This window comes from Oncorhynchus kisutch, linkage group LG7 (genome assembly GCF_002021735.2).
Source record: "Oncorhynchus kisutch isolate 150728-3 linkage group LG7, Okis_V2, whole genome shotgun sequence".
NCBI classification, from domain to species: Eukaryota; Metazoa; Chordata; class Actinopteri; order Salmoniformes; family Salmonidae; genus Oncorhynchus; species Oncorhynchus kisutch.
This window is the reverse complement of record NC_034180.2, coordinates 791497-818719: the sequence shown is the minus strand read 5'-3', so window position 1 is coordinate 818719 and position 27223 is coordinate 791497. Positions and strand designations below refer to the sequence as shown.

General features: G+C 42.5%; 2 protein-coding genes and 1 non-coding gene across 10 annotated transcripts in view; 2 read left to right on the top strand and 1 right to left on the bottom strand.

Annotated features, from left to right (window-relative positions):
- The window catches only part of LOC109876823 (protein FAM13A), an 83377-nt gene extending 75099 nt beyond the window's left edge, over positions 1-8278 (top strand). For 4 of the 6 annotated variants that reach the window (XM_031828301.1, XM_031828300.1, XM_031828304.1 and 1 more), the window contains 9 exons: positions 654-870; positions 1493-1637; positions 1998-2285; positions 2385-2468; positions 3464-3559; positions 4762-4845; positions 5562-5764; positions 6080-6181; positions 6351-8278. In XM_031828301.1, coding sequence (XP_031684161.1) covers positions 654-870; positions 1493-1637; positions 1998-2285; positions 2385-2468; positions 3464-3559; positions 4762-4845; positions 5562-5764; positions 6080-6181; positions 6351-6474 — 1343 coding nt within the window. In that variant the 3' untranslated portion in view covers positions 6475-8278. The remainder of the gene's footprint in view (positions 1-653; positions 871-1492; positions 1638-1997; positions 2286-2384; positions 2469-3463; positions 3560-4761; positions 4846-5561; positions 5765-6079; positions 6182-6350) is intronic. The other 2 variants (XM_031828303.1, XM_031828302.1) reach the window with 1 other exon arrangement.
- Positions 8279-8531: 253 nt separating this feature from the next.
- herc3 (HECT and RLD domain containing E3 ubiquitin protein ligase 3) overlaps positions 8532-27223 on the bottom strand; it is a 34068-nt gene continuing 15376 nt past the window's right edge. For all 3 annotated transcript variants that reach the window (XM_031828306.1, XM_031828308.1, XM_031828309.1), the window contains 12 exons: positions 25472-25635; positions 24969-25082; positions 24528-24551; positions 24347-24436; positions 23774-23944; positions 23350-23493; positions 21029-21195; positions 16072-16138; positions 15751-15833; positions 11954-12137; positions 10843-10945; positions 8532-10460 (listed from right to left, as the gene is read on the bottom strand). In XM_031828306.1, coding sequence (XP_031684166.1) covers positions 10252-10460; positions 10843-10945; positions 11954-12137; positions 15751-15833; positions 16072-16138; positions 21029-21195; positions 23350-23493; positions 23774-23944; positions 24347-24436; positions 24528-24551; positions 24969-25082; positions 25472-25635 — 1520 coding nt within the window. In that variant the 3' untranslated portion in view covers positions 8532-10251. The remainder of the gene's footprint in view (positions 10461-10842; positions 10946-11953; positions 12138-15750; positions 15834-16071; positions 16139-21028; positions 21196-23349; positions 23494-23773; positions 23945-24346; positions 24437-24527; positions 24552-24968; positions 25083-25471; positions 25636-27223) is intronic.
- On the top strand, positions 24176-24249 carry trnaa-ugc (transfer RNA alanine (anticodon UGC)). The gene has a single exon. It is a non-coding gene; the product is annotated as a tRNA-Ala (tRNA).

The following is a 27223-nucleotide window of genomic DNA, read 5'->3' as shown; positions in this document are numbered from 1 at the left end:
ACGAGCGACCCCCATGTTTAGACTTAAAGTGGGGGTTGATTCATTTGGATCCAATCAGTTGGATTCCCACTGCTTACTGCTTGCCTCATCCCTTGAGACGACAATCAGATAGGCAAGCCGTTATTTTGCTGTGTTCTACTTAGACTACACTTTGTCTATGTTTAGTGGTGTTTGCAGTTCAGATGTTGCAGCCAAGCAGGGCCCATGTTGAGCTCTAGCTGTGTTTGAGCGAGAGATAAGCCAGTGTTTGTCGACTGCTGGTAGAGCCTGCCAAGTTCCACAGGTCACTCCCTCATCCCTGCCCATGGTGATGTGTGTGCAGTGCAGTTTTTTGTCCCTTTCCTTTAAAAAAAAATGCATCATCTTTTGGATTACAAAGCCTTGGGATATCAATATGTGCAGTGTGTTTTGGAGCGGTCCATGGTAGTCTAACCCACTTTTAGTGTGTGTGTGTTTTCATTTTCATTCAATTTTTAACCTTTATTTAACTAGGCAATTCAGTTAAGAACAAATTCTTATTTTCAACGACAGCCTAAGTAAGAACAGTGGGTTAACTGCATTGTTCAGGGGCAGAACGACAGATTTTTACCTCGTCAGCTCTGGGATTTGATCTTGCCGCCCCTAACCTGTGTTATTTTCTGTCTGTTCCACAGAGCCAGTCCCGGCCTACTCGTCGTGGCAACGGGAGAGCATGGACAGCGAGGAGGCGTGCATTTCACCCCAAGTGGGGGGCCGCCTGATTCGCCAGCTGATTGAAGAGGACAGCGACCCCATGCTGTCCCCCCGTTTCCACGCCTATGGTCATTGTCAGCAGTACATAGATGACACCGAGGTGCCACCCTCGCCGCCCAATACACACTCCTTTGCCAGGTGAGGAACCAACATGGATTTACAGTACTGTTGACTTTGGGGACGAGTAGTGTGTGTGTGTGTGTGTAGGTTTGTTTGTGTGACTGTTTTTGTGTGTTTATGAATTATTATCGGGGTGACAGTTTTTGTAAACAAACTCAGGTCGTTGGTCAGTATTAGACAGCTACTGGTATGTAGTTACAATATCTAAGGAAAACCTAGTACTTACTAGTATAAAAAATGGCATTTTACAAGTCGAGTTAGCTATGAACGTTACAGCAGTAAAATGTAATTATAATTTAGTCACAACTATACTGCGGTATATGTATAGCGCCTTTATCTGCTTTATCACTTGCAGTGCAAACACTCGTCTGGACAATTCGCAATCAAAAGTTGCAATTGTAAACTCAACATCTAAGACGAAGAGAATTATAGTAGACAGCGGTTTTATTTGCAAGATATGGGAGTCACATGTGTGATTAGATGTGTGTTCATGCATGTGTTTTTTTATTTATTTTTTACAATGGGTGGCCATCAGATTGTGTGGTTTTAGAGGGAAGGCGTGTGCATACGTCCAACGTGACTCTGTGTCCATAGCAACAGGCAGTCCTTCTATTTCTATGGCTGTGTCTCTATCCTGCAGTCGGAGGAGGAGTTCCTCTCTGGGCTCCTGCGGTGACGACGACCAGCAAGAGCTGACCTCAGCCCAGCTCTCCAAGAAGATCCACGGTCTCAAGAGGAAGATCCACAAGTACGAGGAGAAGTTTGAGGAGGAGCGCAAATACAGGGTAAATAGTGGCCCCTCTGTAGCTGAAACATTGGACAGCAAGGAAAAATGAGTGAGCCACTTTCTGATTGATTTCTAAAGTAGCTACAGTATATCAGAGAAAGCAGGGCAGCACAACAAGCTTATTAGGAGATCTAGCAAGGCATCCAAAGAAATGCACAGAAATATAAAATTATTATAAAATAAGACACGACTGGCTTCCTTCAAAGTAAACACTATTAGAGAGTTCATAATGAGACTCAGCTGATGGGAGGGGTGTCAGGAATGGGGTCAACTGATAAAGTCAAGATGTTGTGGGAAGACGTCAAAATACCCACTGCTGCTGTTTGTGGATGAATAGAAATCATGTTGTTGTTTACAGCCCTCACACAGTGACAAGGCTGACAACCCAGAGGTCCTGAAGTGGATGAATGAACTGGCCAAGCTCCGCAAAGACCTGAAAGAGCACAAGCTCCACAAGTCTGAGGAGGACCTCCCTCCGCTGACCCGCCAGCGCAGCAACACCCTGCCCAAGAGCTTTGGCTCCCAGCTGGAGAAGAAGCCCCAACAGGAGAAGGCACCCAAGCCCCCGGTAGAGAACACCCTGGAGGGCGTCCAGAACAAGCTGCAGGAGAAGAGGGACGAGGTGGGGCGGCCCGAGGACGTCAAGGTGAGATAGGAGCCGCCTATCCGCTGAACCACTGTTAATAGCTAAATGCTAATGGTTAACGGCTAAAGGCTAACTAACAGTGTCTTCCTCCTCTGATAGGATATGACCCGGGAGCAGATTGGCGCTGAGAAGGTGGCCTTGCAGAAGGCTCTCCTGTACTACGAAGGCATCCACGGTAGACCAGTGAGTGTCTTGTCCACTGTCCCTTTTCTGCCCCCCCCCCCCCAAAAAAAACTATTTCATAGAGCCTAGATAGCCCACCCATCTGCCTGAACAGTAACTGATAGCTAAAAAAAATCTAACAAATGCATTAAATCAGTCTCTGTCCAGTGGAAAACCTGACCTAGATCACAACTGAAGAGTGAATAATGTCTTGAACCAAGCTGTTTGTGTGTGTGTGTGTAGAGTGCAGAATGTGTGCACACAGATGTGTACTTTGAACTATGCAATCTTTTCATGCAACCTAGATACAAAGTTGGCTGCATTTACACAGGCAGCCATTTTCTGATATTCTTTCCACTAATTGGTCTTCTGACCAATTTACATAAGATCTTTTCACTGCAGACCTTTTTCAGAGCTGATCTGGTTGGTCAAAAGATCGATTCATGAAACAAATATTAGAATATGTCTGCTGGTATAAATGCAGCCATAGAGACCCAGATACAACAATACATTATTAAAAGGATGAAATACCAATGAAAACATGACCTTCTGCACTGCAATATATCGTTATTGGCAGACCAAACGTCTTTAGACAGATGTGACGAGTATTGTTGTCTCAGCGACGACAATGGCTGAAGGACGAGAAGCCAGCAAACGTCTTAATTTACCTGTAAAGGAATCGACATGGAATCCCTTTTTGATTGGACTAATTGCAAGGGCTAATCCTTGTTAAGGTTGTTTATCAGAAAGTGGAAAGGTGTCCTTTCTGACACCAATAGCCTTCCCTGTGTGACTTTCTATCCTAGTTTATGGCCAGTTGTCCTCTGAGGTACTAAAAAAAACATTGGATTTGAATTGATGGGGATGGAATCTATGTTACCTTGCATGTTGTTGTGTGTCAGCCCTAGCTAGCAGAGTGCTATTGTAGCACCACAGGGGAGTGCTAATGCTAGCTAACTAGCGGTGTGCTATTGCTAACAATGTGCCTTTCCCTTTTCTCTCTGCCTCTTCTCTAGGTTACCAAGACTGAGAGACAGATCATGAAGCCCCTGTACGACAGATACCGCCTGGTCAAACAGATCCTCTGCAGAGCTTCCACCATCCCCGTCATTGTAAGTATAGCTAGCTCTCTTTGCTCTCTCCCTTCATTTTCTCCACAGCAGAGTTGTTCCTGGGTTTCTCTTTGAGGAGCTGGTGGTAAAGGTCACCACGTAGCTTTGGCTGAAGATCAAGCTCCTTTACGTGGGAACTAAATCCTAACAACGCTAATGTTAGCATTAGGCTAGCATTAGCGTCAGTGTCCATAGGCGGGACTGTATGTAGTGGCTAGCCGTAGCGCTAGGTTAGCCTCAAGGCCAATGCCCTAAACCTAAACTCGGTTTAAGTGGCTCAGTGGATCCACAGGTTCTTAACAGAGCTCAAAGGTGACGAGTTGGGGCCACAGCAACTCAGTTGGCCACAGGGAACTACGAACACATACGCACGCACACCACAGCTGTGCAGACTCTCCCTCTAGACTAGAAAGATGGGTACGGAGGGGCAGAAAACACTGTTCAAGAGTTCAGATTCTCATCAGATATAGGGATTCGCTGAGGCTGGATTCAAACCAGAAGGGGATAAAAAAAAATATATATATATATATATAATCTCACAATAACCTCTAACCACCAATACATTAAAGATTATTAGAATATATTTTTCCATTGTAATACATTTAGTCTCCATATGGTTTATGTAACGGGTATACAAGAGAACATTTGACTGTTTTGTCCCAGTTTTCCCTTTTAATTTCTTGTGTAAACACGTTGATTACGCAATATCTAATCTGTGTTATGAACCTAATGTACTGTACAGAACACACTTTATATAATAGATTTAATCCTCATTATATAAATTGGAGACCTAGCAAACGTTTATGTACTGTACATGGTGGCATATAGGGTTATGTCAACTGCTGAATTCATTGTGGTAAAGAGCTGACTCGTGATACTCTTGTCTGTTTGATCTAAGAACCTGTTACACAGCCTGCCTTTCAGAGGTTTAAAATCACACGAGAGCCTAGTGCTATGTTTTCACTGAAGAAGCCTATTATGGTCGTGACAAGGTCCCACAAACAAGAGCAGGTCATTCTGATCCTAGTACTTGGTGCAGGTTCCAAAAGAAGCATGGTAGTGTTCAGCAGAAAATCCTACAGTGACAAACCTGATCCGGGATCAGTTTGTAGTGGATGCTATTCAGTTTCTTTATGTGCTCTGTAGTCAGAGCTGAACTGGGGTCAGTTCTCGAGTGGTAACCCCTCCTTGTTAACTCTTAGGCCTCCCCCTCCAGCAAACGCAGAGGTCCTGTACTTCAGCCCATTATCGAGGGCGAAGCCGCACTCTTCTTTGACGACATCAAGGTGAAGACACACTGCTGCTCGTGCTCGACTAATCAGTGATCAGAACACAACTCCCTCCCCCTCACACCCTCCAATCCCCTACTCCCTCACCTCTCAACCAAACCTGATTGCAGCCTGTGGATTGGGTGGCCACCCATAGCACTCGTGGGGGGGCGGTTTTGATTCAATATCAACTTGGTTTTTGATGCTTAGATTGCTGCTTCATGACTTGTTAGATTGATTGCTTTGGGATCAACTTGATAGTGTGTGAGAAGGACTAACAAGGCGACTTACCTGTGCATGGTGTGTGTCAATGTGTGTGTACACCAAAAATAAATCAGATGATCAAATAATCCAATCAAGCAAAAATAGGGAGATCGTCAAATCAACTCGGGTCTTGAGATGCTCATCACGTCTGTGCTGCAATTTGTGGATGTGTTAGAATAGTTCTGATTGAGACAATCTAAAATAAATTCAAAGTGGAAAAATTAACAATAGACATGTATTAACCTCATCAAACTGGCCTGTGCCTGAAATGACTGAATAAATATTTCTTTGTGCTCTGATTCCAGTAACATTAAATTAACAATACTTGATTCTCTTGCATTAACATAGCTCTTGACCCTGGGGGTCCCTTGACAGCCCCATGGCACTACGATCAGTTCACCCCAGCATCACTCACCATTTCCCCCTTAACCCTCCACTGACCTCCCCCATCGCTGGTTTTGTGCCCATAGGAGGAGGAGGATGGCTCTGAGGATGACTCTGAGTCCAACAACAAGCCCCAGATCACAGGGACAGTGCGTCCAGACTTCAGTATGCTGGGCTTCCTGGACCAGCTGGAGGAGGAGACGGACGGCTTCATCTCGCCCGTCGACGAGCTCTCGCCCTCCAAGAACACCACCGACATGCGTCTGTCCAACCTGCATTCGGCCACCATGTAAGCACCCAAGCCGGCCCTGACCTCTTCTTAAATATAATTGACCTATATCTAAAGCATCTGGATGGGTGAATAACCCCGGGCATTGTAGTTTAGATTGTAGAATTAAAGTACTGCAATCATTAGTAGTCTCGTGTTATTGTTGATGTCTTATCTATTCAAGTTAGCTGTGGTATTTCATGTGTTTAGAAGAACGTTCACTTCTTAAACAACTAAGATTGAAACAACCTGAAGGACTTTAAAAGCCTCTTAGAGTCAAGACAACCTTTGAGGTTCAGATGCCTAAAGCGGTGTTTGTCTCTCCCCCACACACAGGCCGGAACTAGTGGAGCAGCTACAAGAGGCCCGGGAGGAGAAAAAGAGAATCCGCAAGAACCTAAGAGAGTTTGAAGATCAATTCTTCAGGCAAAACGGCAGGTAAGATGACGTTTCCGGTTTTGTTTCGTGTCATAGTCGGACTAAATGTAAACAATTAGATGATGCGAGGTGATGTTCTGTCCTTCATCTTTGGTTGCACAGCCATTTTGACCGTCGTCCATTCAGCTAATGTTTGTATTTTGCTTCCTCCCACTGGCTGTTGCCATAGAAACGTGCAGAAGGAAGACCGCTCCCCTTTGGCGGTAGAGTATAACGAATACAAGCACATCAAAGCCAAGCTTAGGCTGATAGAGGTTCTCATCAGCAAAGGAGATGCCTCGAAGTTCACCTAAAGAAAAGAAAACATCAAAGACTGACAGAGGAATGAATGAGGCTCAGTCTCAATAAGAGATGAACCACACCAGCCCATGGAAAGGAAAACATACACCTCATCATCCCTCACAATATGTTTATTTTTTTCTTGTGCCATAGACTCATTTGGCTTCAGGAGATGCCAACATGTTGCCCCCTGATTAATCCCAACTGTAGAAGGGAAACGGTATGGCTTAGTTACTGACCTGAGAGGTGTTGGAACTGACATGTAGGTGCTGCCCCGGAGGCTACTCCAGCTTGCCTGTTGTTTCCCTCGTATAGAAGAAGAACCCCGGAACTCAAAATGTCGGGCATCTTTGAATGACTACTAACCTAACGTAGCAGGCCTTAAAAGACGCCTGAGTAGAGTCCCCACATCGGTTTTTCAGGGGAAGTGGAGGAAAATACTGTATCCCTGAACCAGAAACATCCTAATTTTCCTGACCCCGCAGAGAGTGGACCAAAACCAACCTTTTTTCAAAGGAAGATTTTTTATTTTTTATTTTTGGTGCATCTTGATATTGATTGATACCAAGAACTACCCTACATCAAATAGTCATCACTAATTTAAAGGATACATTTACAAAGAGTGTTGTATTGATTTAATTTATTTTTCTTCCTTTGAATGTTTATATAGACTCATATAGACTTTTATATTGGATTCAAAAAAAGTCTTAATGTGGAGTGTAACATTAGATTTGGGATTATGTACTTTAAGGTATTGCCATTTTGAGAAACAAGATTTTGTAATCAGAAAAATTTAATGAGGGGATTGTGTATTTTTGTAAGGGAGACAGACAGTTACAATCTGCATGCAAACAACCAATCAGACAGCCAGTCTAGCAGAGTTCAGCCAATGGATGGATTTTTTAAATGTAACTCATGATTGGTGCCATATGCCACATTCGCGTGTAAATCGGAACTAGGAAACTCTGACATTTTCGACTTGCAAACTAGTTGAACGCTGCACATGTATAAATACAACCAGTTAGCAAGTCAAACATTTCCGACTTTCCTAGTTCCGACTAGCACGTGAACGTGGCAATAATCTCGATGTTAACCTAGGACAAACACACTTGTCATCATCAATGCTTATATTTGTTTGTTTCCAGAAATTGTGTGTATTTTTAGCATACTATGAGGAGCGTTAATTTGTTTAAACTGAGAACTAGAATGCAAAACAAATAGTCTATGATGTGTTATTATGATCCAAAGAAAATGACTCAGATTGCATACCAAAATAGTGTAGTGGATCAATGTATACAATTTCATTTAATTATTGTGATCATGGTCATCAGTCACTTATGAATTTGACTGCTTGTATATTATTTTGCATTTGTCTGTTTTCTTTTCCTATTCACTTTGTGTGAAAATAAGCTATCCTGTCTTGAAATCAGTGGTATATTTTTGCTCAAACTTTTCAACACCGACAAGGGCCATTTTGTGTGGAACATCCATCCTTAAAGAAAAGTCCCAATAACTATCAAAATAGCTGCCAATCCCCAACGCAGAGCCTTCAATACTCAATCAAGGCATGCTGCTTTCTTTTTTTATGTCGGTATTTTCATAGCCTATTTGTTCCTTGTAAATATGGATCCAGATCTATGTTTACATTGCTAAGTGAGGAGGTACATCTTTCCTTTTTCTCCAAAATGGATCATTTTAATAGTGTGACTTTCGTTTTTATTGAATGTAAAACACTGGTGGACATAATGAATTATGGGTGTGTACATTTTAGTACATAAATTGTATATATAATATAAAACCAAACATATTTTTACTGAGTTTGTTGGCGTTGGGTTTTCATTGGTGTGTTTGTGTGGTACTGAATTGGTGTGGTGAATGTCAACACTACAAGAACACAATGTCATACATGTAAAGAACATGGCAATTTCATTCATATTGGTTGAACTCTACAACAAAATGAATTTCTTTACACAAAGTCCCCCTATATGCACCGCTCATTTATCCACAAGCAAATCCTTATTCCCAGACCAACCTATCAAATAGCTTCTTGATTTAAAACACAACTACAGGACAAGCTGGAATTACGTTTTATTTGTTCAGGGAAAAAATGTCATCCATTTAGAAGGTACAAAATTAAATATGATAAACTTAACAATCCAGTTATAGATCCACTAATAAGCCCTTATTTGCAAACATTGACCCCATGATTTGGAATTGTCACCATTACCGTGGTGAAATAAGAATAATAAGGAATGAATAGGCTTTTCCCCTAGCCTGGTTGCTGATCGGTTTGTTGTCTTGCCAACAGCTTTAGTCAGCAAAACAGCACAAATGGATTAAGGACCAGGCTATAATAGAACACACGGAGCCTCCCTCAGGTATTGCCCTAGCTCAGCTTTGAATAAACGAAAGGTCACTATGACGTGTTTATTATGTCATTGTCTACACTGAGGGTGACTAGTTATAAATCAAAATAAGAATTATTCCCCTTGGGCAAATTTGTGGCTATTGATGTATTAAAACAAAAGACAAACAAGGAGACCAGTCGTCCCTATAGATAACGTTTGTCTTAACCCCAGTTAGAGTGGAGAAGGATGTGGCTTAAGAGAAATGGTAGACAATACAATACCTCCATTGGCTGAGACGTTCGGTAATAGGACTGAATAGGCAGAATGCACAGAAAGTTATTTTTATCAGTTGCATATCAACACACGATCCAAATACACTTGAGAGAATAGTCATTGAAACGATGCAGAGATGTTCAGAGTGCAGCGTCCCCTGACCCTCATACAAACGTCATTACATTACTGAGCTGTTCGTTATTGCTAATAACATGACCCAATATAATCTGTTCCTTAAACCTAATCAATGACCCAAGACTAATTCTGCAGGTCAAATCAACCAATCCTAATGTCTTTGGTCCGAATGCTGTGTCATCACAGAAGGAACCGGTGGGAACCATGAACAGATCATCTGTAAATCAACCTATTATCCGCCAGGCCACAAATGTGAACTCATTCTGACATTGAGATGATTTATTCCTGATCTGGGGTTACAGGGATCAAAGAAATGTGGATTAGCTGTATTTTGTTTAATGTAACAATGAGTCTTTTTAGCGTTTCCTCTCGACAACATGCACACAGACATTTTAACATCCATTTTAAAAAAAGACACTTCACCAATACTACTGTAATAAAATCACTCCAACGGCATCGCAATCAAAGAAATATTGATAAATGTAAGATTGAGGACATGTAAGTAACTCCAGTCGTTCAGTTAGTCTTTTTAATGTAGAAATAGACTGGTATTGTGGGTATGACATTAGAATGCCATGTATTTATTGGGCTTGAGTATGGAACTGTCTGCCTGCTGTTCACTCATGTATTAATCTGGTATCATCTGTCCTCAAACTGACCCAAGAACAGCGGTAAAAGACCAGATCCCAGGTAAAGGGCTTCAATGTTCACCTCTGACATGTATAATTTTTCAAATCCCACAAAAACTATTCAATTCAATAAATTATCTTAAAGCAACAAAAAAGCTGGTTTAATTAAAACTGTTCAAGTTATGTACATCAATCTGCATAGAAGACAATTATAACTCAAAATATATCATCTCTTACGGTAAACTGTATAGGGAAAGTGCTATGGAAAAGCAGCCCCCTTCCCACCACCCATCCGTCCATCCAGCCACCCCCATTCACAGGGCGTTGTTATTAAAGTACATTAGCATTAGCAGCCATGCTAATTCTCCCCCTGGTCCTCCAGGCCTCTAGGGGGAGCCACTGGATCTCACACCAGGCTGAAGCCCTCATACTGCTCCACGGCCTGGGTCAGACGGCGGTGTAGGGTCTCTTTGGTCTGGTAGCGGGGCATGTCCAGCAGGTTGTAGCAGGTGTGGGCCACGGGCAGATAGTGCTCCTCGGCCGACGTGGACTGGATGGAGATGCGGAGGCTCTCCATGCCATGGATGGGGATGCGGTCGCTGCCCGTCAGGAATACTGGGAAAGAGGGGACAGTAAAGGGGAGGGCTAGTGTTAGCATTAGGTATAGTATTATAGTTGAGAGAGGGAGAGATAGCATTAGATGTACAGTATGAGAGGCTGAGAGTACTAATACTCAAGCAGCTTTGTTTCCTTGTAGCGTTAGAAATAGATAACATTGAGCTTGAGTCACTGGCTAAGTCCCAACACTAGTAAGTGCCTATTTAGACCTTGAGTAAAACTACAGATTGTCATTGTGATAGTTTAACGAGGTGTTGGCTGAGGGCTCTACTCAATATTTACATAAGAACCGAGGGCTCTCGTATTAATACTTACATAAGAACCGAGGGCTCTCGCATTAATACTTACAAATGAACCGAGGGCTCTACCTACTACTTACATAAGAACCGCTTCTTCTTTTCCAGAGGGAACTCATGGAATACCTCCCAAAACATCCTCACAGTCGGATGAGTGGCTGAATACTCTCCTTTGTAAACCGCATTCTGTAGTAGAAAAGCCAAAACAACATAATATGGTTCTATTATATTAGGGACAGTTATGTAACTGAAGTTGGCCAACTGCTATGATTTGTATAAAGCATTCTACTTGGTCACTATCATTAAGTGTTATTCAGAGTTAGAACATGATTCCTTCATATGTGACAGCCTGTGGAATTCCTCAGAGCTGTGTGTGTGTGTGTGTGTGTGTGTGGTGCAGACCCTTTACCTAGCCTAATCTAACCCCAGCGTTCAAACTTCATACACATTTCCCACATTCTGAGCAGTGCTGTGAAAACACCCTGCTTATGCCAGAGTCCCCATGATGTTGTCAATATCCTGCACACGACACTCCCAGTAAACACAGATCACAGACCCCTGACAATCATCTGAAGACATCAACACGCTAAAAACAAAACGAATCCAGGAGAAGCCCAGTGTACATTACTTACGGTGACCTTTTTAACTTCCTCCATTAGCCAATGGCTAATCCCCATGCCCTCCCCGGCTCAGCGAGCCAAACATGTCCCGACACTCGAACTTGACCAGACAGACTTTCGAACTTCCTGGTTTCTGACTGAAGGGTTTTGTCTAATTGGCTATGCCCTCAGGAACTGCCTGGTCAAGGTTCGTTTTAGTGATGGGTCAACAATTAAAACAATTATTTTGATTAGTTTTGACACTGTGCTTTGCAGTATGGCATCAACTGTTTTATTATATTTCACACCCATTTTGATGTTCTCCGGTAACAGTATGTAGTGTCAACACCAGTGTTTTCCGTGGATGTTTGACTCAGTGATCGACTGCCCTGTATTCACTCTTACAATCTCCATCATCTACCATGTAGGGTTAGCTTAGCATTCTCACATTCTCCATCACCCACCATTAGGAATAGCTTAGCATTAGCACTCACATTTTCCATCACCTACCATTAGGGTTAGCTTCGTATGACCTACCATTAGGGTTAGCTTCGTATCACCTACCATTAGCATGAGCGTTAGCTTTAAAGCTCACCTTCTCCATTTCCTCCCAGTTATAGTTGTTGTTTCCCACCACCATGGCCATAAGCTCGGAGGGCTGGAACAGCGACAGGATCTTGCCACCACACACCTTCAGGAACCCAGAGGAGAAGGCCTGGTACAGCTCGCTCACCGAGTCCCTGAACATGTACTTCAGGTAGGCCTCCACAAACTCCTCCCTGACACAGAGAGAGACATAGACCGACAGACATAACACAAAGAATATTGAGTGGCCATACAGTTAACCATCCCAATTTTGGAGATCCAATCAGTAGTCTGGTTGTAGTGAATAGCCAGAGCCAGCCCTAAACTTTGTGGCCTGTATGCAAACACTCTTGGCAGCAAATAGAAACATTTGACATTTTAATAATTTCCTGCAATTCTACACATATTGCCATGGGGTGGAGAGAAAGTTTTGCAGTTGTGAAACTAATTTCATGCAATTCTACTATTTAACATGGGACGGAGAGAAAATGTTGTAGTTTTAAAGCCAATTTCTGGCACGTATACACATTTTGCGACGGGGTGGTTAGAAACGTTTGCAGTTTCAAAGCGAATTCAGTGATATTCTGCACATTTTGCCATGACTTATGCCATCTTCATATGATTTTTGAGTGAGAGAAATTCCCTGTAACCATTTTCATTTGTTAATGCTTAAACCCCTGCCTGTCTCATGTTGCTGCACTAATACTACACACACACACACACACGTGATGTGACAAGCCCCTCCACCTACGGCCATGCCACACAGAGGGGTTGTCAGCCCTAAGATGGCCATCATGGTGAAAAACTACATGGCCCAGAACCCACTGCTCTACAGGTCAGCTGGCCTGAGTGGCCTCCTTATGGTTTAAATGAATGGTTTCCCCACATGGAGAGCAGCAGGAGCTGCTGAAGACTATCCAAGCGCCATAAAACTGTTTAAACAAAGGACTTTCCTTCAGCTTGATGATTGAATAAGTTATACTCTGACACAGCTAGGCCTTTTGATTTAGTTGGTCATTACTCTATTATTTGATTAACAAGTTTGTTATTAAAATTCATCATACAGGGATGATTTCTGTATTTTGAACATTACATATCTTGAAAATGTGATTGCTGACAAGCAAAACATTTTGGGACTATGTCAACAATGAACAAATGCCAAAATATATTTTTTGGGTGAAATTTTCCTTTGAGGCTGCGACTGAACATGTTGTTCCTGTGACTGTCAGTATAGCTTCATTCTCATGGCAGGCCTATCCCCTCAGGAAGGGAATAGGGATTTGTGAGGATAGAGAATATCAGTGAGAGCAGCACTAAGCCTGTGTCTCAAATGGCACCCAATTCCCTATATAGTGCACTACTTCAAAGGAAATAGGTTGCCATTTGTGACACAGACTAGCGGTCTCTCCCTGGAGGAGGTGTCACAGGGGAGGTGTTCTGTGTTCTGGAGACACGCTCTACTGGGCAGATTGGAGACCCGGAGACCCTTGGCCACTGCACCGGCCAATCAAAACAGATTAAAATAGACCATACATAACCCACCACAATAACCATCTATAATTGAGATCCATGGGACTGAGACACCCATCTTGAATTTAGTCACTATTAAGGGGCTGGGTACTGTGCATTATGCAATGTGGATTGGAGCTCTACTCATTAATACTTTCATCCTAGTAATAAACAACCATGACAGTTAAAGGATGGGACTATCCTGATTAATTTCTCTCATTTAGTCAGGAACTTAACTGGTAAAGAACTTTATCTTTAAAACAGCACATGACTGGATAGAGAGTCAACTGTGCCCTTGCACATAGGATGTTTAACACACACACACACACACACACACACACACACACACACACACACACACACACACACATACACACTCTGTCCCTGTGTGAGGTTCCTGTGAGGAGGATAAGATGATGATGGCAGTGTGTGTCAGGCCTGGAGTTCAGCACAGCATGGCCCAGGGAGGATGTGTGAACTCTGTGTAGCAACATGGTTGGCCACCCACCTGATTTCCTGACAGATACTGTAGCAGCCAGCTACAGAGACGTAAGGAGAGCTACAGGGGAATAGGAACGTTGCTCTTCGGCCTACTCTCCCTTTCTTACTAACACACACACACGTGGCTACTATACACTCACACACACTGACACAGTCACACTCAAACAGACACACACACACTCCCCAGCCTCTCCCTCCAGAGATTTAACTGACGAGCCCCACAGCCAGAAATAAAAACACTCAATCTGACAAACGGCAACGAGGAATGGGAGCAGGAAACTTGCCATAGCATCTGTGGGCCAAGCTAACCTCCACTCACAATAAACAAACCTCCCTCTGTGTAATGAAGAGGAAAGGTGACTCAACTCATTGTTTCACAGTTTTTCCTGACCATGTGACCTGTCCAGGAAAACTCTGGGCTGCAGTTATAGTCTATAAGTAGGAAAAACTCCTGGAATTATGCTTTCACTTATTTACATTTTAGTAGACGGTCCTATCCACAGCAACAATTAGGGTTAGGTGCCTTGCTCAAGAGTACATTGAAAGATTTTTCACCTAGTCACCTTTCAGTTACTGGTCCTGTGTTCCTAACCACTAGGCTATCTGCCACTTGAAAATTCTAGATATGCCTGCACTTCAAGTCATAACAGACAGCCTTCAAAACGGCCTTCGTAGTCTGACTCTGTTTTGGCAGGATGAATGGGTTAGTTTTTCGCTTGCTCTCTCTCTCTGGGTGGAGGCCCTGAGGATTTGGCCCCACGGCCAAATGGCTAGTCAAAGTATAATGAGGATTTGTGGAGAGATGTGGGCTGCTGTTGTTCTGAACCCAATCCCGGCTGGGGACATCCCCATCTGTTCAACACAAGCTTCCAGCACACCCCCGTACTGTTACCTCAATGGACTCCTCCATAAGCTGCTCTAACTCTGTGTCAGTGACAGAAGGGCCGCCTCAAAATACAGTGAGCTCCAAAAGTATTGGGACAGCGAAACATTTTTGGTTGTTTTGGCTCTGCACTCTGCTACCCCCCGAAAACAATGCTAACCTCCCATGTTATTGTAATGGTGAGAGGTTAGCATATCTTAATATTTGTACGTCTAACTTCTTCACAATTCATTCAGGATTATCCGTAATCATGTTAGCATCCACATTAATGTAGAGAAACATATTCTATTCGTATTTACAATAAAACTGACTGCAATGGCATAATGTATTATTTACCATTCATTTCTATTGGGCAAAACAATCTGATACACAACCAAAACAAACTGCAAATGCATCCAACAAGGTACTAGAGTCGCAATCTTGATATAGTGCTAGGAATATGGGGCCAAATACTTAACTTTTAGCTACTTTAATACAGATAAGTGAACTTGTCCCAATACGTTTGGCCTTTCACCCTGACCTCAACCCTCTCGAATTGGGACACTGACTGCGAGCCAGGCTTAATTGCCTCACCTCGACCTCACGAATGCTCTTGTGGCTGAATGGAAGCAAGTCCCTGCAGCAATGTTCCAACATCTAGTGGAAAGCCTTCCTAGACTTGTTTTACATCAAAGTTGGATCAGCCTGTAGTGTGGTTTTCCACTTTAATTTTGAGTGCGACTCCAAATCCAGACCTCCATGGGTTGATACATTTGATTTCCATTTATAATTTTTGTGTGATTTTGTTGTCAGCACATTCAACTATGTAAAGAAAAAAGTATTTAATAAGAATATTTCATTCAGTCAGATCTAGGATGTGTTATTTTAGTGTTTTTTGAGCAGTGTATATATATATAAATAAAAAGGGACCCCACCTGTTGTTCTTGTCCACAGTGATGCGGTCTCCTCCAGGGATAAGCTCCTTAACCTCCGTCAGACCATAGTACTCTCTGGTGATCTGGGATGGACACAGTGGGAGGTTAGATATCATCCAGTCAGGCAACAAAATATCATCCATTTCTACTGCAGAATCTGATTTGGCATCTGAATGTTGTGAAGATCTTTCTTTACAGTTATCTTTTAAATGGGTAATGACGTAGTGTTTCAGGAGGGAGTGGGTTTATGTTTTGTTTGGGGTTCAGACATCTCCAAGAGTTGGCACAATTCACAACAGGGGGGCCCCTGTGAGGACTTACAGCAAAGTTTAGACAAAATGTCTCCTCAATGTCATCTTCCTCATGGTCCAGGAGCTGTTGTAAACTCCTAGAGAGAAAAAGAGAGACGTATTCACTAACACATGACCGTAGAGAATGTAAGTTCTCTCTCACTATGGTGGGAAAACAAAGAGAGGAGCGCTAGCGAGAGAGAGAGAGTGGGAACGCAAGACAGAGAAATAGAAGACCAATGTCATCCTCATCAAAATTCCTCCCACATAGCTGCGTCTTGAGGTAAAGACTCAGCCAGCACACTTTTCATCACTGACACGGACAGCATCCCTCCCTGGCAGCCTCAGCCATCGCTAAAGACTTTCTCCCTAACCTAGCTGGGGATAACACACTCTCCATTTTAAAGGCCTCTGCCCTCAGTAGCATTTAGTGACATCGCTAACGTCACATTTTAGCGCTTACCCTGGTGGCCAGCTGTGTTCTGTCCCCAAAGCACCTGGATTATCTAGGATAGAACAGAAGAGGGAACAACAAGGCTTCCTGTAGCGCTAGCCTGTTTGAGCGCTAACGCTAGCGGCTAATAATAGGCAGTAATGGAGAATGCCGGCTATGCTAATTCTAACAGCTAATAGACAGTGATGGAGAATGGGGGCTATGCTATGTTAACGCTGGGAGACAATAACAGACCGTGAGTGATGGAGAGTGTGGGAGGAGGACTACGCTAAGCTATGCTTGCTAGGGAGAAGCTAGCCAACCCTAACACAACACAGGAAGTATGCATGGAGTAACAGAGCCAGGGATAGGGTGCCAAGGGGAAAAGAAACTCCTCGTTCTCTCCAGACCCAAAGGGCAGCCAAGTGGGATGTCTCACATTCTGTTGAAGTTGGAGCAAGGATGGGAGTATGCTGCCTTGCTTTGTATGGGCTGTGTATTGGAGTGTTGTTCTTACGGGTTGTGGAGTTGAGTTTTTCTGCACAAAGTACTCTGAACTACAGTAGTCTTTGAAGTAGGTACAGTTGAAGTCAGAAGTTTACATACACCTTAGCCAAATACATTTAAACTCAGTTTTTCACAATTCCTGACATTTAATCCTAGTAAAAATTCCCTGTTTTAGGTCAGTTAGGATCACCACTTTATTTTAAGAATGTGAAATGTCAGAATAGATTTACTTCAGCCTTTATTTCTTTCATCACATTCCCAGTGGGTCAGAAGTTTACATGCACTCAATTAGCATTTGGTAGCATTGCCTTTAAATTGTTTAACTTGGGTCAAACATTTTGGGTAGCCTTCCACAAGCTTCCCACAATAAGTTGGGTGAATGTTGGCACATTCCTCCTGACAGAGCTGGTGTAATCGAGTCAGGTTTGTAGGCCTCCTTGCTCACATACACTTTCTCAGTTCTGCCCACAATTATTCTATAGGATTGAGGTCAGGGCTTTGTGATGGCCACTCCAATACCTTGACTTTGTTGTCCTTAAGCCATTTTGCCACATATTTGGAAGTATGCTTGGGGGTCATTGTCCATTTGGAAGACCCATTTGCGACCAAGCTTAAACTTCCTGACTGATGTCTTGAGATGTTGCTTCACTATATCCACATAATTTTCCTGCCTCATGATGTCATCTATTTTGTGAAATTCTGCAACCCCCGTGCTTCAAGGTTGGGATGGTGTTCTTCGGCTTGCAACCGTCCCCCTTTTTCCTCCAAACATAACAATGGTCATTATGGCCAAACAGTTATATTTTTGTTTTATCAGACCAGAGGACATTTCTCCAAAAAGTACGATCTTTGTCCCCATGTGCAGTTGCAAACCGTAGTCTGTCTTTATGGCAGTTTTGGAGCAGTGGCTTCTTTATTGCTGAGCGGCATTTCAGGTTATGTCGATATAGGACTCGTTTTACTGTGGATATAAATACATTTGTACCTGTTTCCTCCAGCATCTTCATAAGATCCTTTGCTGTTGTTCTGGGATTGATTTGCACTTTTCACACCAAAGTACATTCATCTCTTGGAGACAGAACGAGTCTCCTTCCTGAGCGGTATGACGGCTGCATGGTCCCGTGGTGTTTATACTTGCGTACTATTGTTTGTACAGGGTGAACGTGGTACCTTCAGGCGTTTGGAAATTGCTCCCAAGGATGAACCAGCCTTGTTGTGGTCTACAATTTTTTTTCTGATGTCTTGGCTTTTGATTTTCCCATGATATCAAGCAAACAGGCACTGAGTTTTAAGGTAGGCCTTGAAATACATCCACAGATACACCTCCAATTGACTCATTAGCCAATTAGAAGCTTCTAATGCCATGACATATTTTCTGGAATTTTCCAAGCTGTTTAAAGGCACAGTCAACTTCGTGTATTTAAACTTCTGACCCACTGGAATTGTGATACAGTGAATTGAAATAATCTGTCAGTAAACAATTGTTGGAAAAATTACTTGCGTCGTGCACAAAGTAGCTGTCCTAACCGACTTGCTAAAACTATAGTTTGTTAACAAGAAATATGTGGAGTTGTTGAAAAACAAGTTTTAATGACTCCAACCTAAGTGTATGTAAACTTCCGACTTCAACTGTATTTGATATCCAGTTATCTTTGGGCTCCCGAGTGGCGCAGTGGTCTAAGGCACTGCATCTCAGTGCTAGAGGCTTCAATACAAACACCCTGTTTCGAATCCGGGCTGTATCACAACCAGCCGTGATTGGGAGTCCCATAAAGCGGTGCACAATTGGCCCGGGTAGGCCGTCATTGTAAATAAGAATTTGTTCTTAACTGACTTGCCTAGTTAAATACATTTAAAAAATCTTATTTCAACTCAGAGTACTAGGAGTACATAGAAATACTAGAGTAAATAAACACCCCAAATGACTAACCAACTGTCATTCATTTCTCTTCCTTCTTCATTTCTTCATCACAACTTAGTTCAAAACCCACTGCTGAGTCGACTCTCTACTGCCTCGGTCTTAAGTGTACCCAAAAGTCAAGCCAAGAAAGCAACACAACCCATGACAAAACAACAAGACACTATTCATCGTCTGGGTTGTTTTGTGGCCCAACACTCCCGGGGGAGCCAACTCCTTAAAGAAAGCTGTCTTTTACTGTGACACGCTCAAGGGCCGATGCACTACCCTAATTGTAGCCCTCGGACTGGTAATATAAGGATAAAAAGCTTCAGCACCAACCTCCGGGCCATCTGCAGACAATTAGACCCTAGTCCAACCGCTGGGTTATGTACAGTGCCTTCAGAAAGTATTCACACCCATAGACTCTTTCCACATTTTTGTGTGTTACAGCCTGAATAAAAATGTATTATATTGAGATTTTGTGTCACTGCCCTATACACAATAACGCCAAAGTAGATTTTTAAAAAATGTTTACAAATTAATACAAAATTAAAAGCTGAAATATCTTGAGTCAACAAGTATCCAACCCATTTGTTATGGCAAGCCTAAATGTGCTTGACAAGTCACATAATAAGTTGCATGGACTCGTGTCCATGCAACTTACTATTATTGCACACTTAGTGTTTAATGTGATTTTTGAATGACTACCTCATCTCTGTACCCCACACATACAATTGTTTGTAAGGTTGCTCAGTCAAGCAGTGAATTTCAAACACAGATTCAACCACAAACACCAGAGGTTTTCCAGATTGAAAAAATAAACAGATGTTTGAGCATGGTGAAGTTATTAATTGCACTTTGGATGGTGTATTAATACACCCATTCACAACAAAGATACAGGCGTCCTTCCTAACTCAGTTGCAGGAGAGGAAAGAAACGGCACAGGGATTTCACCATGAGGCTAATGGTGACTAAAAGAGTTAGAGTTTAATGGCTGTGATAGTTATCTCCTGAGGATGGACCAACCACATTGTAGTTATTCCACAATACTAACCTAAATGACAGAGTGAAAAGGAAGCCAGGGCAGAATACATGCATCCTGTTTGTAAAAAGGCACTAAAGTAATACTGCAAAAAATGTGGCAAAGAAATTAACCTTATGTCTTGTATACAAAGTGCTATGTTTGTGGCAAATCTAACAACACATCACTGAGTACCACATTTTTAAGCATGGTGGTGGCTGCACCATGTTATGGGTATGCTTGTCATCTGCAAGGACTAGAGAGTTTAGGATATAAAGAAACGGAATAAAGCTAAGCACAGGAAAAATCCTAGAGGAAAACCTGATTCAGTCTGCTTTCCAACAGACACTGGGAGACTAATTCACCTTTCAGCAGGACAATAACCTAAAATACAAGAACAAATATACACTAGAGTTGCTTACCAAGATGATATTGAATGTTCCTGAGTGGCCTAGTCACAGTTTTTACTCATAAATCGGTTTGAAAGTCTATGCCAAGACTTGAAAATGGATGTCTAGTGATGATCAACAACCAACTTGACAGAGCTTGAATTTTTTAAAGAATAATGTGCAAATATTGTGCAATCCATGTGTGCAAAGCTCTTAGACTTACCCAGAAAGACTCACAGCTGTAAATCGCTGACACAGCGATTACAGCAGAGACAAACAATCTCCTCCTGGATCAAGATCCCTGCTGCCTAAATTTGTTTTGTGTATTTGGAAAGAAAGTGTGCACTGCCAGTAATACCATATACCCTAGTATGGTACAGGAATGGTATGAAGATCTGGATGCTGCCCAACCCTAAGCCCAACACTCAATTATTGCCTTCTGAAGAGATGTTGAGTTCACACAACGTGTTCAAATACGGAGGGAAGGGGGAATTTAAAAAATAAACCCAGAATGAAATCTCTCCGCACCCAAGACGAAAATACATTTATACAAACAGCATGGACAATCAATATACCTAATGGCAGTAGAAAGATTGTGTTCAACACTAAGTCGTTTTTAATTAATGAAGAACACTCACTTTCCATGTAGAACTTTTAACAAGATGTGGCTAGGGGGAGTTAGCATGCAAGTCCATCCCAGCCTAGAGGTCTCGTGGCTGGGCTATGAATTCACATTACCTGCCCTCTGTGGGCGACAGCTCCTTGAGGTCCTCCAGAGTGGGTGCTACGCCCAGTAGCTTCTTGTAAAGGACCAGGGGGAAGTGGAGGTCCACCACGGTGCTGTTATAGATGGCCAGCCCACAAATGATCCCTATCAGATTGAACCAGTTGTACTCCACAAAACACTGGGCAGAAACAGAGAGAGACGACACAACAAGGAAGTTAAGTAGAGAGGCAATGCTTTGTTGGGTGCATAGCAAGTCTTAAAAGGCGTCCTCTTCTTGTTGCTCTTTCCTCACTGATCAGAAAATACAGGAGGTGGAAGAAACAAGAGAAGCCTACTGAAATGGTTCATCAGTATTAAGAGAGTAAAAAACAAAAGGACTTGAAACTATTGAGATGTACATCTTGTTTTTGATGGAAATGTAGGCTGGCATACCACCAAAGGTCTGTTTTTAAATCCAAACCAAGATTTAATTTGTTTTTATTCAACCACTTCATTCAATAATGTTCACCAACTGGGAAATGTATTACTGGGCTACTCAGAATTGTTGTTGATTCATTACGCATGTGTTTCTGATTAAAACTACAGTTACATATGAATAATTACCTATTATGCCTTCCTAACAAAATATTGTTGATGAACCCTACAAACCTATTGAGGCCATTCAGCTTCATTTTGTTGTTATAGACCTGTTTGAGTTCCTCCTTCAAATCACTACTGTCAATTGCGAGTGTCAAAGGGTTTTGACATTCATTAATATTCCCACGACCCAGGGTGCTATTTTGTATACGTGAGTGAACGTTCCCGATGTCGCCTTGCCTCGCATGGGTGTCCCTTTTCCTGGAAAAACGCTGACCTACGCCAACTCACTCCAAGAGGAAGGCTCTCATTACATAAGCGGTTCATATTTCAATACAATAATTATTTCTACCCTCAACAAACCACAACAAATATGACCTTTCTGGCCTAGTGGCATGTCCCATCAAACAATAGAATGTATCCAACTTACAGCACAATGGCCAGGCCACACAGCCAGGCCTGGGTCGGGGGTTAACAAAGGTCATTGAAATACAGACAAAAGACGTTACGAGACACCGGTAAACACTCAGGTAACTAAGACCAACCGTGTCTATTCAGAGCATTTGGAAATATTTTGAAACGTTGTTTGTGACCTTGTTCGGCTTTGAAAATGCATAATGTTGTTTAGATTTAGAAGATAATGAAATTGACCCTTCTGACATGTTGAGGCGGTTGGCTGGCTTCCAGAACATGAGTAGAAGGGATTTGACAACTAATATGACCTTGGTGTTGCTTCATACAATAGATAGGGTCTGTGTCCCAAATGGCATAGAGCCCTATATAGGGAATAGTGGGCCAATTAGGATGCATGTCAGACAGACTAACATTGGTTTTCTACAAAGAGCCAATTCTATGATGTCACAGTACCCCATTAACAGTTAGACATGTTTTATTGTCATTACTGTAAAAGAGAATGTGTTCTTACCTGGAGACATAAAACAGTTATTCAATAGACTACTACACTGTTCGCTTGCAACACTTCCCTTTTTATTTTGTTCCTCTAGCAACCGTTGCCAAGGTCAGTGAAGGCATTTAATACACTTCTCTTGAATCATGTACTATACTCCAACGCACTTGCAAGAAATATTTAATACTACGTCCCTTTTCGAGTAGAGTGTTATTTATTTAGCATTTTATTTTTTTACACAGAATTATGAGTAACATCAGCACTATATTTAAGCAATAAGGCACCTCGGCGGGTTGTGGTATATGGCCAATATACCACAGCTAAGGGCTGTTCTTTGCACAATGCAATGCGGAGGTGCCTTATTGCTATTATAAACTGGTTACTAATGTAATCAGAACAGTAAAAATACATGTTCGGTCATACCCGTGGTATACGGTCTGATATATCACGGCTGTCAGCCAATCAGCATTCAGGGCTCGAACCACCCAGTTTATAATTACAGTTAGATATGTTCAGTTATCAACATTTGTTAGTGTTAGTGTTGTGCAGTGTGAATGGTTCACGGTTTTATTATACCATGTTATGAATGCCATCAGCCCTATATGTACAGTAAGATCGTGGTTAGTTGTACAGTGTTGTGAAGTAGAAGCGGTCACACAGGAGGTTGGTGGCACCTTAATTGGGGAGGACGGGCTCGTGGTAATGGCTTGTGAGGAATAGGTGGAATGGTATGAAATACATTAAACACATGGTTTCCTTGTGTTTGATGCGATTCCATTTGCTCTGTTCCAGCCATTGTTATGAGCCGTCCTTCCCTCAGCAGCCTCCACTGAGTGGTACATGACTCACTTTATCAGAGAACCAGAGCAGGTTGGACTGGGTGTACTGGGTGAACATGCCGTACACAGGGTCCATCAGCTCCTTCAACAGCAGTAGGAAGAACTCCTTGGTTACCCCCCCTGCATCCACCGCCTCCTCCCCATCAAAGATCACCTAGAGGGGGAGAGAGGGCCTTAGTTCCTGTAATTAAAGTGGCACTAACTGAGCCCAAATACTCTGTCAATCACTTTCTCATCTTCAAGTGATATGGCCTTAGTTCCTGTAATTCAAGTGGCACTAACAACAGTGTGCAGCCATTGACAAACAATTGATGATTGGTGGCGTTATCTTATTTCTCTTTGATTACAAAGATCTCTCCTAAAAAAAATCTTTCCATGTCTATTTACGACACACTACATGACCTTTGTCGCCCTGAGAGGTGCTGAACTCAGACCTTGAGGGGCTTCTTGAGGTCGACGTCAGAGTAGATGGTGAGCTCTCTCAGCGCGTCGCTCACTAAGTGGTCCCTGCGTACGTGGAGCACCAGGAAGGGGTTCCGTGCCAGGAGGGGTTCCAGCGTCAGCAGCATGAAAACGTTATGCATGTTGGCCCCGCTCACCGCCATCTTGGAAAAGGTCACAGACAGAGGAAATAATATGTGTAGGAGAGATGGAAATTATTATTATTATTTTTATTTTTTTACATCAAGTGTTTAAAAAAAAGACAAGTGCAATTAAATGGTCTCAAGGGACATGATTCATTCTTACATTGTCTATAAAAACCAGTTATTTTATCACAAATGTCAACATAAATCAGTTTCAAACTTTGAGTTAACAGTGGAAACTTTTATATAACGGTCCCGTGTGGCTCAGTTGGTAGAGCATGGCACTTGCAATGCCAGGGTTGTGGGTTCGATTCCCACAAGGGACTATTACTAATGAAAATGTATGCACTCACTACTATAAGTCACTCTGTGCCAGAGCATCTGTAAAAATGTACATATATATTTTCCAATCCTGGCTGTTACCTGCATCTGTAGCTCAGCGTCAGTTTGCAGCATGGTGGTCTTGGCTTGGGCGTTCAGTATGAACGGGTAGGCACATAAAGTCACTGAGCTCTGAATGGATGAAAAGAGAAACGTTATCGTTTGAAGAGTATATAGAGAACGTGGCATTTACACTCATTTGATTAGAAAATAGCCTGTATACCTGTACTGCTGGTGTTCTCATTTTCTGAAAAACAAAATTATAATCATCAACTCAGTTTTGTCCAAATTACCCATGAAAACTATATTGTAGAGGATCATAACAGTGTATTCAGATTGACAGCTGGTGGCAGGGGCATAGCTGTCTAGCTATACCAGTTTACTGAGACATTGGCCAGAGCTACAAGGCACAAAGGTGAAAATATGAGGGTGGGGACAACAAAGTCTCTGTGCTCTTCCTAGAAAGGGCCTACACAGTTCGACAGATTCTACTATGCAGGGAGAAAGAGGGAGGGAAGAGGGGTAGGGGCTAGGGGGCTCGTCTGTGAGATTAGCATCCCATTGGATTAGGATGAGAATTAGATAATTGGACACACACACACACCAAATTCCACAGGACGACATCGTCACAAGAGAGAAAGACGTAGAGATCTCCAGTACTCACAATCTCTGCTTTACTCAGAAACCACTTGAGGTAGTCTTCCTGGATGTCCACCAGGGTGGTGATGTCAGGGATATAGAAGCGGTTGTACTCCACATGCCCGGCCTTCAGGTTAACCTGGACACACACAGCAGCACAACAGCCCTGCTCAGAACACACACACTCATCATTATGATTGTTTACCTTTCTTTTATACCAGGAAGTCTCTTGCGGTTTGATACATTTATATATAAAAGGATATCATGCATACTTGATATTTTCCCACAATTCAGTAAACTTATTTTTTGCATTACCGACATTCTTTAAAAAAAGGACAACTCATGTGTTCCTAACCTAAGGATCCTAGTCGCACAGTAGACCTATGTTTAAGGACGGGAATCATAACACCTCTTGAAGTTTCTTCACAAGCTTAGTATAAAACTTTAACTTGTGAAGTATCTAGAGAAACTTTTATGTAAAGAATGAGCTAATGAAGTTTCCCTATGATCATTAGCAGGAAATGTTACCTTATGAAGTTTCTCTAGAAGCTTTAGCGTGGCACTGGTATAGTTTTCTAGGAAGACAGGGACGAGCAGGGCCTTTCCTCCGGTTAACAGGAACACCACGATGCTCTTATACATTTCCACCAGCCTGGAGAACACACCGCCGTCCACCAGGCACCACCAGTTATCTGCGGGGATCCAGAATATAACACACCACCAGTTATCTGCGGGGATCCAGAATATAACACACCACCAGTTATCTGCGGGGATCCAGAATATAACACACCACCAGTTATCTGCGGGGATCCAGAATATAACACACCACCAGTTATCTGCGGGGATCCAGAATATAACACACCACCAGTTATCTGCGGGGATCCAGAATATAACACACAACCAGTTATCTACAGGGATCCAGAATATAACACACCACCAGTTATCTACAGGGATCCAGAATATAACACACCACCAGTTATCTATGGGATACAAAAAAACAAGACAACACATCACATTCCAGCATCTTTTAAAGGGAACCTGCAGTGACACTGCATATTTAAAAGTATGACAGAAGTGCCATGTGATGCACTGTACACATGAAGTGTATACCATTATGACAGTTGTATAACTGCCATTTTCCTGGGACTGACTGTGCAGTATGGAGAAAGAGTATTTGTGGTAGACTGAGGTGTACAGGGTATACAGTATCAAACACTGTTCAGCACATTTGTGTGCATGAGGGTATTTGTCTGTGCGCCGGTGTACCTGCATGCTTCGTAAACAACAAGTGTGGACTAACAGTGAAATGCTTACTTACGGCCCTTCCCAACAACGCAGAGAGAAAAATAAAATAACAAATAATAGAAAGATAACCCCAGGAGTAAATATACAATGAGTAACGATAACTTGGCTATAAACACAGGGTACCAGTACCGAGTCTATGTGCAGGGATACAGGGTAATTGAGGTAGATATGTACATATACAGTTGAAGTCAGAAGTTTACATACACCTTAGCCAAATACATTTAAACTCAGTTTCACAATTCCTGACATTTAATCCTACTAAAAATTCCCTGTCTTAGGTCAGTTAGGATCACCACGTTATTTTAAGGATGTGAAATGTCAGAATAATAGTAGAGAGAATGATTTACTTCAGCTTTTATTTCGTTCAACACATCCCCAGTGGGTCAGAAGTTTACATACACTCCATTAGCATTTGGTAGCATTGCCTTTATATTGTTTAACTTGGGTCAAATAAGTTGAGTAAATAAGTTGAGTGAATTTTGGCCCATTCCTCCTGACAAAGCTGGTGTAACTGAGTCAGGTTTGTAGGCCTCCTTGATCGCACATGCTTCTTCAGTTCTGCCCACAAAGTTTCTATAGGCTTTATTGTCCTTAAGCCATTTTGCCAAAACTTTGGAAGTATGCTTGGGGTCATTGTCCATTGGAAGACCCATTTGCGACCAAGCTTTAACTTCCCAAGTGATGTCTTGAGATGTTGCTTCAATATATCCACAAAATTTTCCTTCCTTCCTCCCTCATAATGCCATCTATTTTGTGAAGTGCACCAGTCCCTCCTGCAGCAAAGCACCCCCACAACATGATGCTGCCACCCCCGTGCTTCACGATTGGGATGGTTTCTTCGGCTTGCAAGCCTCCCCATTTTTCCTCCAAACATAACGATGGTCATTATGGCCAAACAGAGGACATTTCTCCAAAAAGTACGATCTTTGTCCCCATGTGCAGTTGCAAACCATTTGTATGGGGTTTTGGAGCAGT